Source organism: Lissotriton helveticus, chromosome 1_1, assembly GCF_964261635.1.
Source record: "Lissotriton helveticus chromosome 1_1, aLisHel1.1, whole genome shotgun sequence".
NCBI classification, from domain to species: domain Eukaryota; kingdom Metazoa; phylum Chordata; class Amphibia; order Caudata; family Salamandridae; genus Lissotriton; species Lissotriton helveticus.
Window position 1 is genome coordinate 1,548,821,787 of NC_136057.1, and position 15,380 is coordinate 1,548,837,166.

Below are 15,380 nucleotides of genomic sequence, written 5' to 3' on the forward strand. Positions count from 1 at the left end.
ACCCCCCCGCAAACCCCCTAGTGACGCCACTGTGTGCACCATATGTTCGTTGCAGCCGCGGCCCGTGCAGGTAAGAGCGGTGGGGCCGGGTTGGGGGCGGGGATTCGACAGACGACTACGAGGGAAAATTAAATACATAATTAATGTTCCCTCGTCGTCTGTTTCAATCCTCCCCCCCCCCCACGGACCCATCGCTCTTACCTGCATGTGCCACGGCTGGTTCTTTTTCTGTGCCACTGACCACTCCATCTAGATACCCCTTGAAAAACATTTGTTTCTCCCCGATATTTATACCTGCCAAACCTCTTACATATGAATGATTACGTTTTGTGCTCATAGAATACATGCACACAGCTTGCACTTTCACTTTGCAAATAGTTCCCAATTTGCCCATGCAAACATTATGACTTAATGAGCTAAAAGCTATACCCCTAGGATTCTTTCCAAATCACCAAAGTTAAACTGATGTTTAAAGGTAGATAACATGTAACATTCACAAGTGCTCACCATGGCCTAAAGACTGCTAAATATTTAAGATTCCGGTGGCAGAATAGCGTGTGACGGAATTTTTGCAAGCTCTACACCTTCTTAATTATTACAAGTGTTACATTTACAATTTACTTTGGTGTACATTGGTGTGAATATTCTGGAAAGTGGAAGCTGAAAATGACAGCATTTTCATTCACATTGCAATATAATAATTTCGCTTTTGTATTGTTTATTAGGGGCCTATTCTCAAGCTTCTTGGCAGAAATAATGAATACCTCCATTGGAGAATTTTTTTTAACTGCTGAACCTTATTCTGTTCGGACTGCCTTTCTGTCATTTGAATATAATTGCTTTTGAAAAAGACCTATCCGTAGAATTTTAATATACCATGGCATTTCTACTGCCTTCAAAGCTAGCGCGTCACTGTTTTTATTCCTGTTCTTCAATTACCTTATATCGGGACGCAGCTGCAGAGTTGGTCTGCGCAGTCCCCCCGGGGCACCGTAAATGCATTATTGAAGGCCATATTTCCACGGCTGCGCACGAGGTCTTGACCAGTGAGCGGCCATGATCGTTCACGCACGTCTGCCGTGACTGGGTTCACCTGAAGCAGTGTAGTTCCTTCAATAATGCCAGAGTACTGGAAGACTGTTGTGGTGTCCACGGTATTGTGTCCAATCTCCAAGGAAGATCAACAAACAGTGACCTTATGCAGCAGTATTTAACTTGCACAATTAAATGCAGCTACGGGCCAGAGCCAAAACATCATGTGCATAGTGAAAGCTCAAGAATATATGAACATAGAAATCAGCTAGTACATGACAGTTTCAGTGCGTTGCCTAATAGCTTTGTCATGTAAGGTTCCTATTATGCCTCAACTAAATCAGGGATATGCAGATATAGGCATGCTTTGTGTATGTTATCCGACCCGGCTTGTGTGTTTTAGTATCGGAGAACATTTTTCAGGAAGGAGGGTGCGCGTGGCATACGCCTCCTGGTCAACTGACCGGGTTTTGTCGGTGGTCAGTAGTTAATGAAGACTTGGATCAGTGGTGTCAGCCCTTAAGCGGTAACTGACATAGGTAAAGGCTGCTCCTTCTAATCCAAACGGATCAAACCCCCTGGCATTGTGGAAATCTTGGAATGAAATGACTACGATGCTGCTAAGATGCTTTCTGGCCAGTCGGAAGTACATTTGATGATCCCACATTGGCAGGGTTCAAAAAACGTGAGTAAATACAAATTGTATATAACTTCATGAACTTCATGGAAATCAAACCCACTAGGGAGTTTACACAACTCTAAGTCTATGCAACTCAATATAGCAGGGAGATGCATTGATTCATGAACCTTTTTCGTGATGCATTTCTATTAAATGATGATATCATTCAAGCCTTGACAAAACAGCATATATGAGCATTACTCGTTGGATGTGAGAATTCCTCCAATGATTATTTACCAAAATATTCAGTCTCAATTAGTTTGTATTTCAATTGCCCATAACTGTACAGATATTTATCATAGTGGAGCCTGTGGTTTTGGATAAAATATGTAAATCCTACCTCTCTCAAGTATTGCCACAATTCTGAGTTATCTGATTATGATTTGAAAGACTGTTGGGGTTGCTGTGAGTTTACTTAGAGAATAATGATGAGGATCCTCACATCATATGATTTTCTAGAAATCCATGTAATCATCTGTAGATACACATTTTGCAAGAATTCTGCTTATGAGCTTGGCCTCGTTCATTGGTATTGAAGCTACTTGCTCTATGTAAATCAGTTTCTCAGGTTTGCCTGTTACGGAAATTAAAACAGTGGTACTTTTATGTTTCCTAGTCTCCCGTCCTGACCATTCAGTACTGCTTCTTTTGTGTTCTCAGGGCCGGACTGGCCATAGCAGGCACCGGGCAATCCCCCGGTGCACCGCACGGGTGGGGGCCGGTTTTGGGCCCCTGGGGGCCGTTTTTGTTACAGGGCTGTTTTTGCAGCATCTCTGCAAAATCGTAACTGTACCATAATCGGCCGAAAACCGGCCTCGGCAAAGAGCTCGGCGGCACCTCCAACCCCCCGAGTGGGGAGGGAGGGGGGCGAGCACTTTGTCAGAGCCGGTTGTGGTTCCCAGTCCGGCCCTGTGTGTTCTTATAGGCATTCCAGAACCGTAGGGGAGATACATTTCTTTTGCCTTGCTTGTGTACTCTGCAGAAGCATGGTATATATCTTACTGCCTACATTTGCTGAAGGATTTTCTGGATGGTGAGTGTTCTCCATAACAGGACGAAACTGCCAATAGTTAGTGGTTTTGCTTCTCAACCACAACCCAGTGCAGGCACCTCCCTATCCGTGATCCATTTCAAATTCAATCAAAGGAAAACTAAGGAAGGGCCAGCGATGAGTGGGGCTCGGGTCTTTGGTATGCTTGTGATCAAAACGTGAGTTTTCTCCCCTTAATAAAATCCTGTGAGAAATCACTGGAGACAAATCTCCTCAAGATGCCGTTTGGAAATAAAACAATAACTACCAGGAGTACCCGAGCACCAGCCCTAGCTTCAATTCTGCATTGGGACCCTCATGCTCAGTCTCTAACATAAGTGTTGTCAGCAAGATCAGCCACGTCAGACACTTGAGACACGCCCCTTTATACACAATGCTCCTTGGAGGTCCAAACCCTGAAATTGATGTCTACTCAATATTGCTGTGAAGAGGCTGGAAGGCAACAATTTAGTACTTTTAGGTCAAAGCCATCTGGTTTGCTAACTACTTCTTGGGGACATTCAGAAAGCTTCCATGGGAATGCATTCTACACATTGCTTAACTTTGACTTTGCATTTTGTAACTCACATTTGCTTGCTATTTGGTGGCTTTATTTGTTCTGGGCTGTCTAGCTTGTGTTTGTCCTTCCCCTGTAGCATAGCTTATTTACTGTATTTTTCCATGAGTACTCGATTTCTGTAAATAGTCCTTGAAATCTTGTTCTTATCTTGTCATATTTACTGTGCATTCAAATGCAGAGATCAAATGTCAGACTTTATTTACTGAGGGACCTCGGTGTTTACTATTCGTTCTCTGACTTCAAAGTGTGAGGATTTATGTTACAATTTTGCTGTGAGAGGAAAGGATTTTTCTAGCACACACATTAATTTATATGTCTGTAAATGAACTGTGCAGACATTTCAGAATATATCAGTATTAGGGAAGCTTAAATGAAGCACAATTTGTGTAAGTCTTAAGTGTGGTGGAAACTAAAACCCTAATATGATCAAAACAAATCAATACATTAGGTGATGAAATTTCCACACATTATCATTTGTGACCTGTATACATTTATCAACAAAACTGTATGTGTGTGCAAATGTAATGGTCATTTTGATTTAAAAGGTGTTGTCTGTAATGGCAGTGCACAACCACACCATGCATACCCCTCACTACACCATTCAACTCTACACTACTCCACTCTACTCCACTCTATCACAGTGCATGCAACTCCATGACATTCTACGACACACCACTCCACTATATGACACGCCACTCTATGAAACTCCACTTTGCAACACTTAGCTCTATTACACTCTACTGCACTGTACTCGGCAGCACTCCTCTCGACAACACTCCACTCTACGGCACTTCACTCCACTCTATCCACTCCACTCTACTTCACTCTATGCTACTCCACTCTGTGTAAATATACTCTACAACACTCCACTCAACTCTCTCCATGTCCCTCCAGGCAAACTTTACTCCACTCTACACAACACCACTTCACTCTATTTCAATCAACTCTATGCCTCTTCACTGTACTCCACTGTACGACACTCTACTACACTCTAATGCACATTACCCCCCTCCGCTCTACAACACTCTACTCAGCTCTGTACCACTCTATGCAACTTCCTCTATGCCACTTTACTCCACTCCACTCAATGACACACTACTCCACTCTACTTCACTATGCCACTGTAAACCACTCCATGGCACTCTATGCCACTACACTCTATGTCACACTATGCCCCTCCACTGTACAACACTCTACTTGAATCTATGTCACACTTCTCTACTCTACTATACTGCACTCTATGCCACTATAATCCGCTCTACACCACTCCACTCTATGCCACGCCATGCCCCTCTACTCTACAACACTGTAATCCACTCTACACCAATCCACTACACAACCTCTTCTCTACTATATGCCACTCCACTCTACAATACTCCACTATATGACACTCCATTTTACAACATTTCACTCTAACCTATGCCACTCTACTCTACAGCAGTCTACTCCACTCTATGCTACTCCACTCTACAACAATATTACTCCACACTACGCTCATCTAATCTATGACACTCTACTCAACTCACTCTATGCGACTCCATGCCACTTTGCTCCACTCTGCCCACTCCACTCAACTTCACTCCACTCTATAACACTCCCCTCTATGCCACTCCACTTTACTCCACTCCACAAAACTTTAGACCAGTCTATGTCATACTATGCCCCTCCAATTTATGACACTCAGCTCTGTGCCACTCCTCTCTCCAACACTCAGCTCCACTCTACAACATACTACTACACTGTATGATACTGTATGACACTCTATGCAACTCTCTCTGTGCCACTTTACTCCACTCCACTCTACTGCACACTACTCCACTATGCCACTCTAGGCACTCCACTCTATGACACTCCAGTCTATGAGAATCGACTCCACTCTATGCCACTCCACTTTTCTCCACTCTATGATAGTCCACTATATGACACTTCACTCTATGACACTCTACTGCACCATACTCAATGACAATCCTCTCTATGATACTCTACTCTATGACACTTCACACAAGTTTATGACACTCCACAGCACTCTACTCCACTTTATGCTGTTCAAGTCTATGACAATCTACTCCACTCTATGTGAATCCATTCTACAACACTCTACTCAACTCTCTCTATGCCACTCCATGCCACTTCACTTCACTCTACACTACTACACACCACTCCACCCACTCCACTCCAGATCACTCTATAACAACCTACTCCATTCAATGCCACTCCACTTTATAACATTCTACTCCCTCAATGACAGTCATGATACTGTATGCCACTCCACTGCACTCTATGTCACTCACCTGTACAACAACCTACTCCACTCTATGCCACAGCACTGATCTCCACTGTGCGGAACTCCCTGTACACCGCTCCATACCACTTTAGTCCACTCTACAATATGACACTATATGTCACACACTCTCTATCCACACAATTACCAGAATCCCTCTCTTTGTTTTGCATACATTTCACACATTGGCACAGTAAAAACCATAATAAGAGCACAGCTCTGATTTGTGCACACAACATTGAAACACTACCCATATAAACCACATGATAACACACACCTTTCCATCAACAGCACTCCCAAGGTGTTGAGTGCCAACATTTCATACATGTGCTTTAACCCCTTTTCTGGAATGTGGGGATACATAAATGAAATTATAATGCAGTGCAACACACAGCAAGTTAGCATTATTCTCAGTTGAAGATCATGAATTGCATCAAATGCTTCCCACTAAATGTTAGGAGAGAACGGGCTCAGTTAATTTGACAGGCAGGCGACTCTTCACCAGAGAACATGTGTATCACATGGGAGTGCAGCTCACTTGTACACGCAGAGTGAATGTAGTTCTTTTCCAATGAGCACCTAGACTGTGAAGCTAGCCACTAATCCACTTAGAAATGCATCTATTGGCTGAAAAGAACCCCTTAGGTTCTTGAGTGACAGGTCGCACATCTTCAATTAATGCGTGTATAGGCCTTCAGGGTGGCGCGTGTTTCACAAGATGGCTGTTCGTGTGAAGTGACCTAGACTCATCCAAGCATATTGGCTACACTGCATATCCTGCAACCGGCACATTATGCTTTGTCCATTCAAATATTTGTATGCCAGGCACAGGCTGGTATCAGAGAAATGGATCTGTGATTATGCTTCCTTGGCGTTCTCCGAATGCTATTGGCTTTATGAGGCAAGTATTTTTTATTTATCATGTTCGATAAAACATCATCATAAAGCTATTTTCAAAATAAAACTGAAACACACATAATATTAAAAAGTTAATCACATAAGTGCAGCATAAAAGCATAGTGGGCCCTTGTTCAGAGAATCTAAGACAGCACCATTAATCACCCCCACCACTGTAATGTAAAACAATTCGGTATAGGGAATCTAAAAGTTTTATGACAAGGGAGCAATCTCGGTTAGAAAGGCCAAGGACAGGCAACAAACGAGCTTGCTCTATCGCACCACTGGAAAGCCCATTAAACATGAATTTAAAAAATACTTTCCTCATATTAAAAAGTGCCTTACAGACTCTTCACTTATCCGACATGCACAGCAAGTGGAATTTAGGACAAACAAGTTCCACACTGCCAATGCAATTTATTTGAGTAATGGAAGCAATATCGGATATATATTAATTATGATTTCTTTTCAGGCATTGTGACTATTAATTCGCTTTGGGTTAGAGTTGCAAAATGCTACTAGGTTTATGAGATTTTCTGATTTAACTGGCATCATACCCTGCTGGTGCCAGTGTTTGTTCTGCTGCAGAGCATGGACCAATCTATAGCATTCTACTATGTGCCTTGGGGATGCTGGACTTTCATGGGTGGAAAAGGGTCCATTCAGGATGCCCTTCACTCCACCTAAGAATGAGCTTACTATCTGATTGAGGTAGGTTCTGGGGTGCCACACTGCCCTCGTAAAGCAGAGGGCATGACCTGAATAACAGACTTTGCTGTCACCCAGGGTCTGCACCATATGGTTCAGTGTCTGACTGCTCCCTTCCTTGGAGGAGACTAAAGACCCTTTCAAAGTCTGGAGAACCTCCCTCTACACGAGTCTGGGCATCAGCCTTGAAGTCAGGGTTTCAGGGTATCCACCGGGCATAGATTTACACGCTGAGACCGTGCAAGCGAAAGATCTACGTAGATGGTGGTTAGACCGAACGTCTGGCATAAACCAAGTGCTTGGGAACTAACATGTGATACCTCTACCCTAACCGCTTTGTTCCATGTTTTAAGGAAAGGAAGTCCAGGTAGCCGTAGAGTAGGTCATATGAAGAAGGTTCATTAAAACTTAGTTACAGGTTATTAAGATAGTAAGTTTCAGGTAAATAGCTGGAAAGTACATAGGAGATGGCCCCACCAGGAGTAGCCTCCTTGCTGCTCAGCCCACGCACTTCAACTTACACTCCCCACCTCACCAGACACTCGAGCAGTCCATTACCGCACCAAGCTCTCCAGCACTCATCCTGGCTGAGCAGCCGGGAAGGTGCTATTAAGGAAAGGGTGCATAGCAACGACTCAAGTCACAACATGCCATTCGGGGTTTCTGTGGTGTTCATACATGATTACAGCCCTATGATCTCAATATGGGCTGCAAACAGGTATGGTATATCCAAAAGGCAAAGCAGTTGCGTAGCAAGGGGCGGCGGTCCGCCCCAGGCGGCACTAGTTTTGGGGGCGGCGGCGCACTCTCGCTCCTACCTGCCATCCAGGGGTGGCAATTGCCAGCACCTTTCCCCCTCCCGAACTTCAATGCAACCGAAGGGCTAACTACACCGCTGAGGCAAAGCAGGAGCCTTCAATCGTCACCATTAGATGATGACAAACAAGATCGAAAACCCTTTAAGTAGCCTGTTTCTTAGTAGGTGGGAGTGCTCCAGTGACAAAAGATATTTTACCTGGAGTGTCGAATATCCTTCAAAATACCTGACTTACAACGGCAAGGGTCCAAATAATCAACAACCAAATGCATCACGACACTATTAGCCAGACCTTAATTCTTAGCCACCTTCATGTTGCATTCTTCGACTTGTATATTTTTTTTTCTCTTGACATTGAGGTGATTGGCTCAAAAGTCGTAGTTTGTAAAGTGCCAGTGGCCAATGTCAGGACGGACAGAGCACGTCACCCTTGTCACTTGACCACGTCACTGCTGTTCACGAGGTAGCCCGTAGCCGCTCTTTTAAAATTCTATATTTCATATTTCATTTTCGCCTCTGTATATTTTAAACTGATTAAATAACTGCAATCATAAGACAACTGTCCTTGTTGAGGGGTGTGTGGGGCCTTTGTGCAGCTGCACATTATTATCTCGTGTAGCATCACCATCCGCAGTGCGTACATCGTTCACCAAAACATTTCTCAGTGGAAAGGCGAACTCGTCCATTTTCACTACAACGCACTTTTTTCCACTCAAAGGCCGATGTATTGGTCACTGCCATGCTTATATTCTACGTACCAGGCCAACCACTTCAATGCCACCTCTTCCTCGCCTCGTTCTCATTTCCTTCTATCAGTCGCGCCTGGTTGACATTGCATTTATGTACAATTTACATATCTCTTCTCTGCATCGCGCAGGTGCATGTTCTGAAGAACAGAGCCCTCTGGTGGACATTCCAGGAAACGAGAAGCAAACAACCTTTCCTAAAAGATTAATGAAGACTCCTTCAAGAGCCCTCTTCTTTAAAATATATCCCAAATGCCTTAGCTCATTGGAATGTGACTAAACGTTTCCCTAATGTCTAATGTGCAAATCACAGCAATGCTCTGATAACGGGAAACAGCAGAGCAACAATGTCAGGGTGTAGATCTCTGCACAGAAAACCAAAATAACCCGGTATTCGTATGTACCTTAGGGGATGCTTGGATAAATATGATGGGGCTTAGAAATTAAAGACAATTTATAGACATTACATTTAACTCAGGATTATTTAGCACCAAGAAGGTGACTCAGTAGAGACACCACAGATATTTGTTGTACCTGCTCTGTCTCAAATGGAAAGACGCTGTTCCATCACTGTGCTATAGTAATGTTTGCATACTTTAGTATTACTGACATGGGCACAGGGGCAAACTGCATCACAGTAGCTACATTTTTGGGATGTGTAATCTCAGATATTACACCACAGGTGGGTACAGTCACACACAGCACCTGCTTGTGGGTGGATCTCTGCTCCATTCTCAAAACCAGCCAATCATCTAAATGCAGTGACCGGGGGCAGCAGGTTGACACTGCTACTCCACATTTTACCACAGCACTAACCCCACTGCTGATATTTTCATGATTGCACTCCAGACAGCAAATTTTTCCCCATAATCTGGCACACTGTCCCCATGTCCTCTGGGCATTCAAACAATGAAGGTGAGTGGCACTGCAGACCAAGATACTGCACCTGAGAAGTTGCATGGTCTTAAATGGGTCAGGCTGTCTTTCTATAACTTGCTGGAAAGCTAACGCCGGTATATACAAAAAATTAAATCAAGTATGGCTGACAACGTGTCAGGAGTAGGACCTGCTTAGCACTCCAGAGGACAGCTGAGGAACTGAAACAAATTGAAGAACATCAACTTTCTTGATTAAACCGAATTACAATTTATTTTCTATAATATGTCCTACTGTCAGCATCTCATTCTTGAAGAAAACTTTCCTGACTTTCTGAAACTGGGGCATATCTCTCCATTCTTAAAGAAAAAAATCTATCTGATCCAAATATTTTACTGAGTTTTAGACCCATGATGACTCTTCCATTGCAATACAAAGCTAATGAAAAATGAGAGGCAAATCAACTCAACAAATTCACACAGCAGGAACACCTGCTCTCAAACCATCAATCCAGCTGCTGCAAAGGCTGCAACATGGAAACACCACTCTCGAAGTCATAAATAATATTCAGCACAACTGAGAAGCATGCTGTTCGAAAACAGCCCTCTCGGGAGGGTCATCCCAAACCTTTTGCCTTCCTCCTTCTATTTTTCTGACCTTCTTTTTGTTGGCTTTACGGCTCTGAGCACTTTATTATTGCTGACCATTGCTAAAGTGCATGTGTTCTCTCCTCTAAACATGGTAACATTGGTGTATACACATTTGGCATATTTAATTTACTTGGAAGTCCTTTGTAAAGTCATATACCATATACTCAGGGCCTGTAAATGGATTGCTACTAGTGTGCCTCCAGCACTGATTGTGCCACCCAAGCTAGTAGACTTTCAAACCTGTCTCAGGCCTGCCACTGAGGGATCTGTGTGTGCAGTTTACTGCCACTTCACATATAAAACTTTTTGCCAAGCCGTTAACTCCCATTGTATTACACCTGCTGCTGAAAGAATACGGGGCACTGACCTCTAGGTCACAGAAAAGATTACTGAAGAGTGCAAGGAGTAGTCACTAGCAAGGTGAATTACAGGCCAGAACTAAGGTGGGTGTCAGGTGTGAGGGATTGGAAGGCATGTACATTTCCTTGTGGGGTGGTACCTGTAGGATTAAAGAATGCCAGACGTGTCTGTATCCTTCTTGCCAGGAGTCAAAGGCTTTGACTACTGTCAAGTGACCGTCAAAAAGATGCCACAACATTCTTTAAAACTGTCCTAAATAGTATTATGCCTACACCATATGTCTTGTGTAGGTGATTTGCAGTTTGCAGGTAGTGATATCCTAACTTAAAGTTCATCTAGTTCTTTTCTTATAAGGTGGGCTATAACAATTTGTGATAAAAGAGGTGTCTTGCCTCTCCAATTTACTTTACACAAAGTAGATTGGATGATGATCTAAGCTAGTTTTTAAAAAAGCAATACAAAGTCCTTGGCGACATTTTTCTGCCTGAGACACTCAGAAACCATATCCTGGAGTGATGATTTAATCACGGAACATATTACTTGAAAAATGCAGACATTGAATTTAGTAACTCACATATGTAGTCCTGATCTTCATTTAAAAAAAAAAATCAATTTTGTTCTACGGTATGCGTACAAACATCAGCATTTTCAAACCTGAACACTATTCATTAGATTACCAGGAAAAAAACGTTAATCACTCTCTTCATCCTCTGTGGTTTTTTAGTTTATCACCAATTCAATGAAAGTAAGAATTGTTTTCTGAGTCAGCTGAGTGTCCCTAGCGTACTGCAAGCCCCTAACACTAGCCTTACAACACTCCCCTTATCTTATTTGAGTTCAAATAACCTTTCTCTCTTCGCTTGTAGGCCTGCAGTATCTCCCTAACTTGTCTTCTAAGTTGCTGTCTGTGGCTGTGTGATATATCACAGATTATACTGAACTTTTCTTTAATGCACGATATCTCCCTCCCCCAATGTTTCCTGTCTATCTTTACTAATTACTCGCAATTTTCCTTGCACAGAATCTAGCTTTATATACAACATTTTGGGGATGAAATAGAAATACCCAATTAGAAGGATCAAAATGCTATAACAATAGCAGTTGTGTAAATTTGATAGTTGAAAAACACTAGAAGATGTGTCTCCAGAATTGTAAAGTCATTATTACACGATCTTCGTAATGTTTACCCTTTATCTGTCCCAACTTGTGTCTTTCAAACCAGGAATACCTCATACAATGATCGATATTCCTAAAACTTTGAATCTAGCCAATCCAGTTCCTGGGAATTTAACACTCTACTCTGAAACAGATATTTTCTGTAGTATCTCTGCCTGTATCACTCTGAACTGCATAATCCAAGACCTAATTTGTATTTTGGAGATCTTACCAGGCCTATTATCAGTGTTATGACAATATCAGACGTGATGCTAGCGATAGCTTTTTATAACAAATCTTTTTCGAGGTACCTGATGCGTTATTTTCAATCCCTGGCGTATTCTCTCCCTACAATGCAATTCTAATTTGACAGTCACTAGGACAGTGGGTCTATCTTACAGAAGCTTTTCAATTCACCAAAACAATCTACCTTATTAACAACCTATCAATATTTTGATTCTCTGCTTAGCACAAATTTCTACATTGTGTGTTGTGACTGGTTGATTGTGGCAGCGCAATTTCAACTGAAATATTTATAGTACAGTGGAATACTCCCAGGCACCTCTGAACTTAATCGTACAGAAATAGCTACTCACATTAGCAGATACTCTTAACGTTCAAGAGACAAGGTTCCTATGTTCAGTAACAATTTTGGTTGTCTCTCATCTAATATAAATTATTGTGTGGACATCATTAGTATCCGTTGCAAACGTTCCTATCACTATATAAACATTATGAAATGATAGTCATTACATAATGAATCTCAATAATCTCAAAGATGTGGTGATCAATCTGAATTATTATCCTTTTCTCTGTTCTCCTCCTACTTTAATCCTTCGACTGTGCCTTCTTCTCTGTCAGCAAACCTAGTTTAACCCGTTGGGTGCTGGTGACGGAACCACTCCGTCACCAGCCTCGGACGGGCTGTGCTAATGATGGAGTGGTTCCGTCACGGCCCCGCCGCCACACATGCGCGGCTGCGATTTCGCCTCTGCGCTGAGCGTTCCATTGAGCGGGCGGGGCCATGACGGAACCACTCCGTCACAAGCACAGCGTGCCCGAGGCTCGTGACAGAGTGGTTCCGTCACGAGCATGGCGGCACCGCGCGGCCCCTCTCCCCCTAGCGCTGCGGCGGAATTACCGCCTCAGCCAAGGGGTTAAAAAAGATGAACACTATTTACAGTCACTTTCCTGGGTGCTATATACATTTTCTCTCTCATTTTGCCACAGTCTGTAGGACATTATTCCATTTACAACCTAGTCTATCACCCGTTACTGCAAACTTCTATTTTAACTAGCGTATTTGCTGGACAAACACATTTATGTTTGCATGACTCTATGATAGCTTCTCAGCCTCGCCTCTTTGGCATATCCTTGACCAGAGACTACCAATCAGTATGTAACTGGTTTTCATACTTAATGTAACAGCATACATTCACTGTGTGTGTACATGCAATGCCTCAAGTAGCCACAGGGAAATGCCTGGTTGGCTTACAGGACTCATTTGGCCGAACACAAATCAGCCAAGCCACTTAGGCCAAACAGGGTTAAATAGGCTTACATGTGGCATGTCAAGGCTGCATAAAGATTCCTTTTGTTGCCAAAAATCAATCTCTGACAGCAGGGGTGCAAGCTGGCGCATTCCTCGAGTTTTCAAATTATTCTGAAATTACTAAACCTCTGCTGTCAGAATGAATGAATAAAAAAATTAGCACATTTCACTCTACTGAACAATATTGAACATTTGATGTTAACCCGTTGTAATGCCATGTCATCGAGCTAAGAATGTACTATTAGAAGAAACACCACTATATGTGCCTGTTTAAGTAGCATGATCAGCTAGAACAGTAATTGAGGTAGGGAGATAAATCCTTCTATTTCTTTGGACTCCAATACCATGAAGTGCAGCTCCAACAGGAGGACTGACCATCTGAAACAAGAACAGAAGGAACACACACTTTGCAGTGGAGGTCATAGCGGGCATTTGTCTTTTTGTCTATTCTCCTACCTGTAAATCTTGTACCGCGTACTGAATCCCTGCCGGCTTCTGTCCACAAAATCTGTGTACTCCTGCGAGCGGTGGAAGGGTCCCTTATCAGACAGTAGCCAGTCAAAAGGGTTGGTGGCATGCTGGTCTGAGACAGCCGCAATCGCTAAAACCCAGCAATGAAGACTCAGAGCTATCCACTCCCATAGAGCCATCAGAGAGAGCAATTCAGCAACCGCACTGCACCGCCATATCATGCTTCCGCTGGGGGTTGAGCGCCTTCATTCTCTTAGCTTCTCCTCATCACCTACATTAAAGAGAAGGACCATAAGGTGAGCATGTTTTCCACTTCCCATGGAAATTACAAATTATTTTATGAAAAAACAGTTATAATTTTTAGTTACATGCCAAATAAAGTGCCTGTCACTATTTACTTTTGGAACATTGCAAGATACAGACAATTTCTATAAGTCTAAGAGGATTGAAGCCATGCTAAATACGTTTTCTAAGATGAATAATTTTGTAGATAATAATAAAAATATCCATAGTATTAATTTTCCTTCCGTTACTTTGCCATTTTATAGATTATCATACAAAGTGACTGTAAACCCTGCACTTCAAAAACTGGTGGCAGAAACCTTCTGTGGTAAGAAATCCTGAAGTAGCAGATATTTTGAAAATATTTGAAATCAATTATGTGGTAATCAGAAAAAAACAAAATCTAGTTTGCTATTTACAGAAAAATCATTGGTAGCACTTTAGTATAGGTCACTGTCATAGCCAGCCTCCTGAAAAGTTGTAAAATTTGTGGTGCGAGCAGCTATGATCCACTCTCCTCTGATGACCCTCAGTAGAGCAGTAGAGCAGCAAATAAAAAGAGAATCATGGGTGAGGAAGAGGTGTGGTGCAGTGGCCAGGATGGCTGACTCCAGAACAGTGGGCTCAACGGTTAAATCCCTGGTGCCGGCAGCAGGGCAGCTCACAACCATGTGATTCTGGGTAATAACACTCTCTTATTCTTCCCGATGGCCCCCAGTGCCTTGAAACCCTTAGGCGTCAATTTAAGTAATTGTAAAAGAAAATCACCAGATTTTTTAGATGAAATTTACTTTGGGTTCAGGGAGCAGCATTCAACACTCTGGCCAGCTCACATAAAGGCATTGTGGCATTACTCAATTGTTATTACAGAGAGGCATTTTTTACTAGTGCATGGTGTAAGAAATGGAATGTTTTTCTGTTCACCCTGTTTATTCTGCCCAGATGTACTGGAATACTTGACTCTGAAAAACACTTTGCATTGCATGCTCTGTTCCTTAAATCATGGTAATAGTGATTATTTCAAATTTGCATATCTGACTTTTAGTAAGGCCACAGTAATATGGTCCAAAGTGGAGCAGTGGTCTTAAGGACAAATAGAACACGCGGGCTCTAGAACTGCCTCACCCCACCCATATGTGTGACCGTAAAAACATTGGACTCTGGTGGGATCTTGAAATGAGAATTCTCATTGCGGATATTCTGCCCTGAGTGAGGGGCTTCCCCATGACTACTGGGCCTCCCCCACTAGTGTGGAGGCCCTTTG

The 15,380-nt window shown here is 42.7% G+C and overlaps 1 protein-coding gene across 1 annotated transcript in view; it reads right to left on the bottom strand.

The window, feature by feature from the left end:
• Window positions 1-15,380, bottom strand: part of BRINP3 (BMP/retinoic acid inducible neural specific 3) — a 1,145,169-nt gene that overhangs the window by 905,985 nt on the left and 223,804 nt on the right. Inside the window, exon 2 of the mRNA XM_078658570.1 lies at window positions 13,820-14,105. Coding sequence (XP_078514696.1) covers window positions 13,820-14,055 — 236 coding nt within the window. The 5' untranslated portion in view covers window positions 14,056-14,105. The remainder of the gene's footprint in view (window positions 1-13,819; window positions 14,106-15,380) is intronic.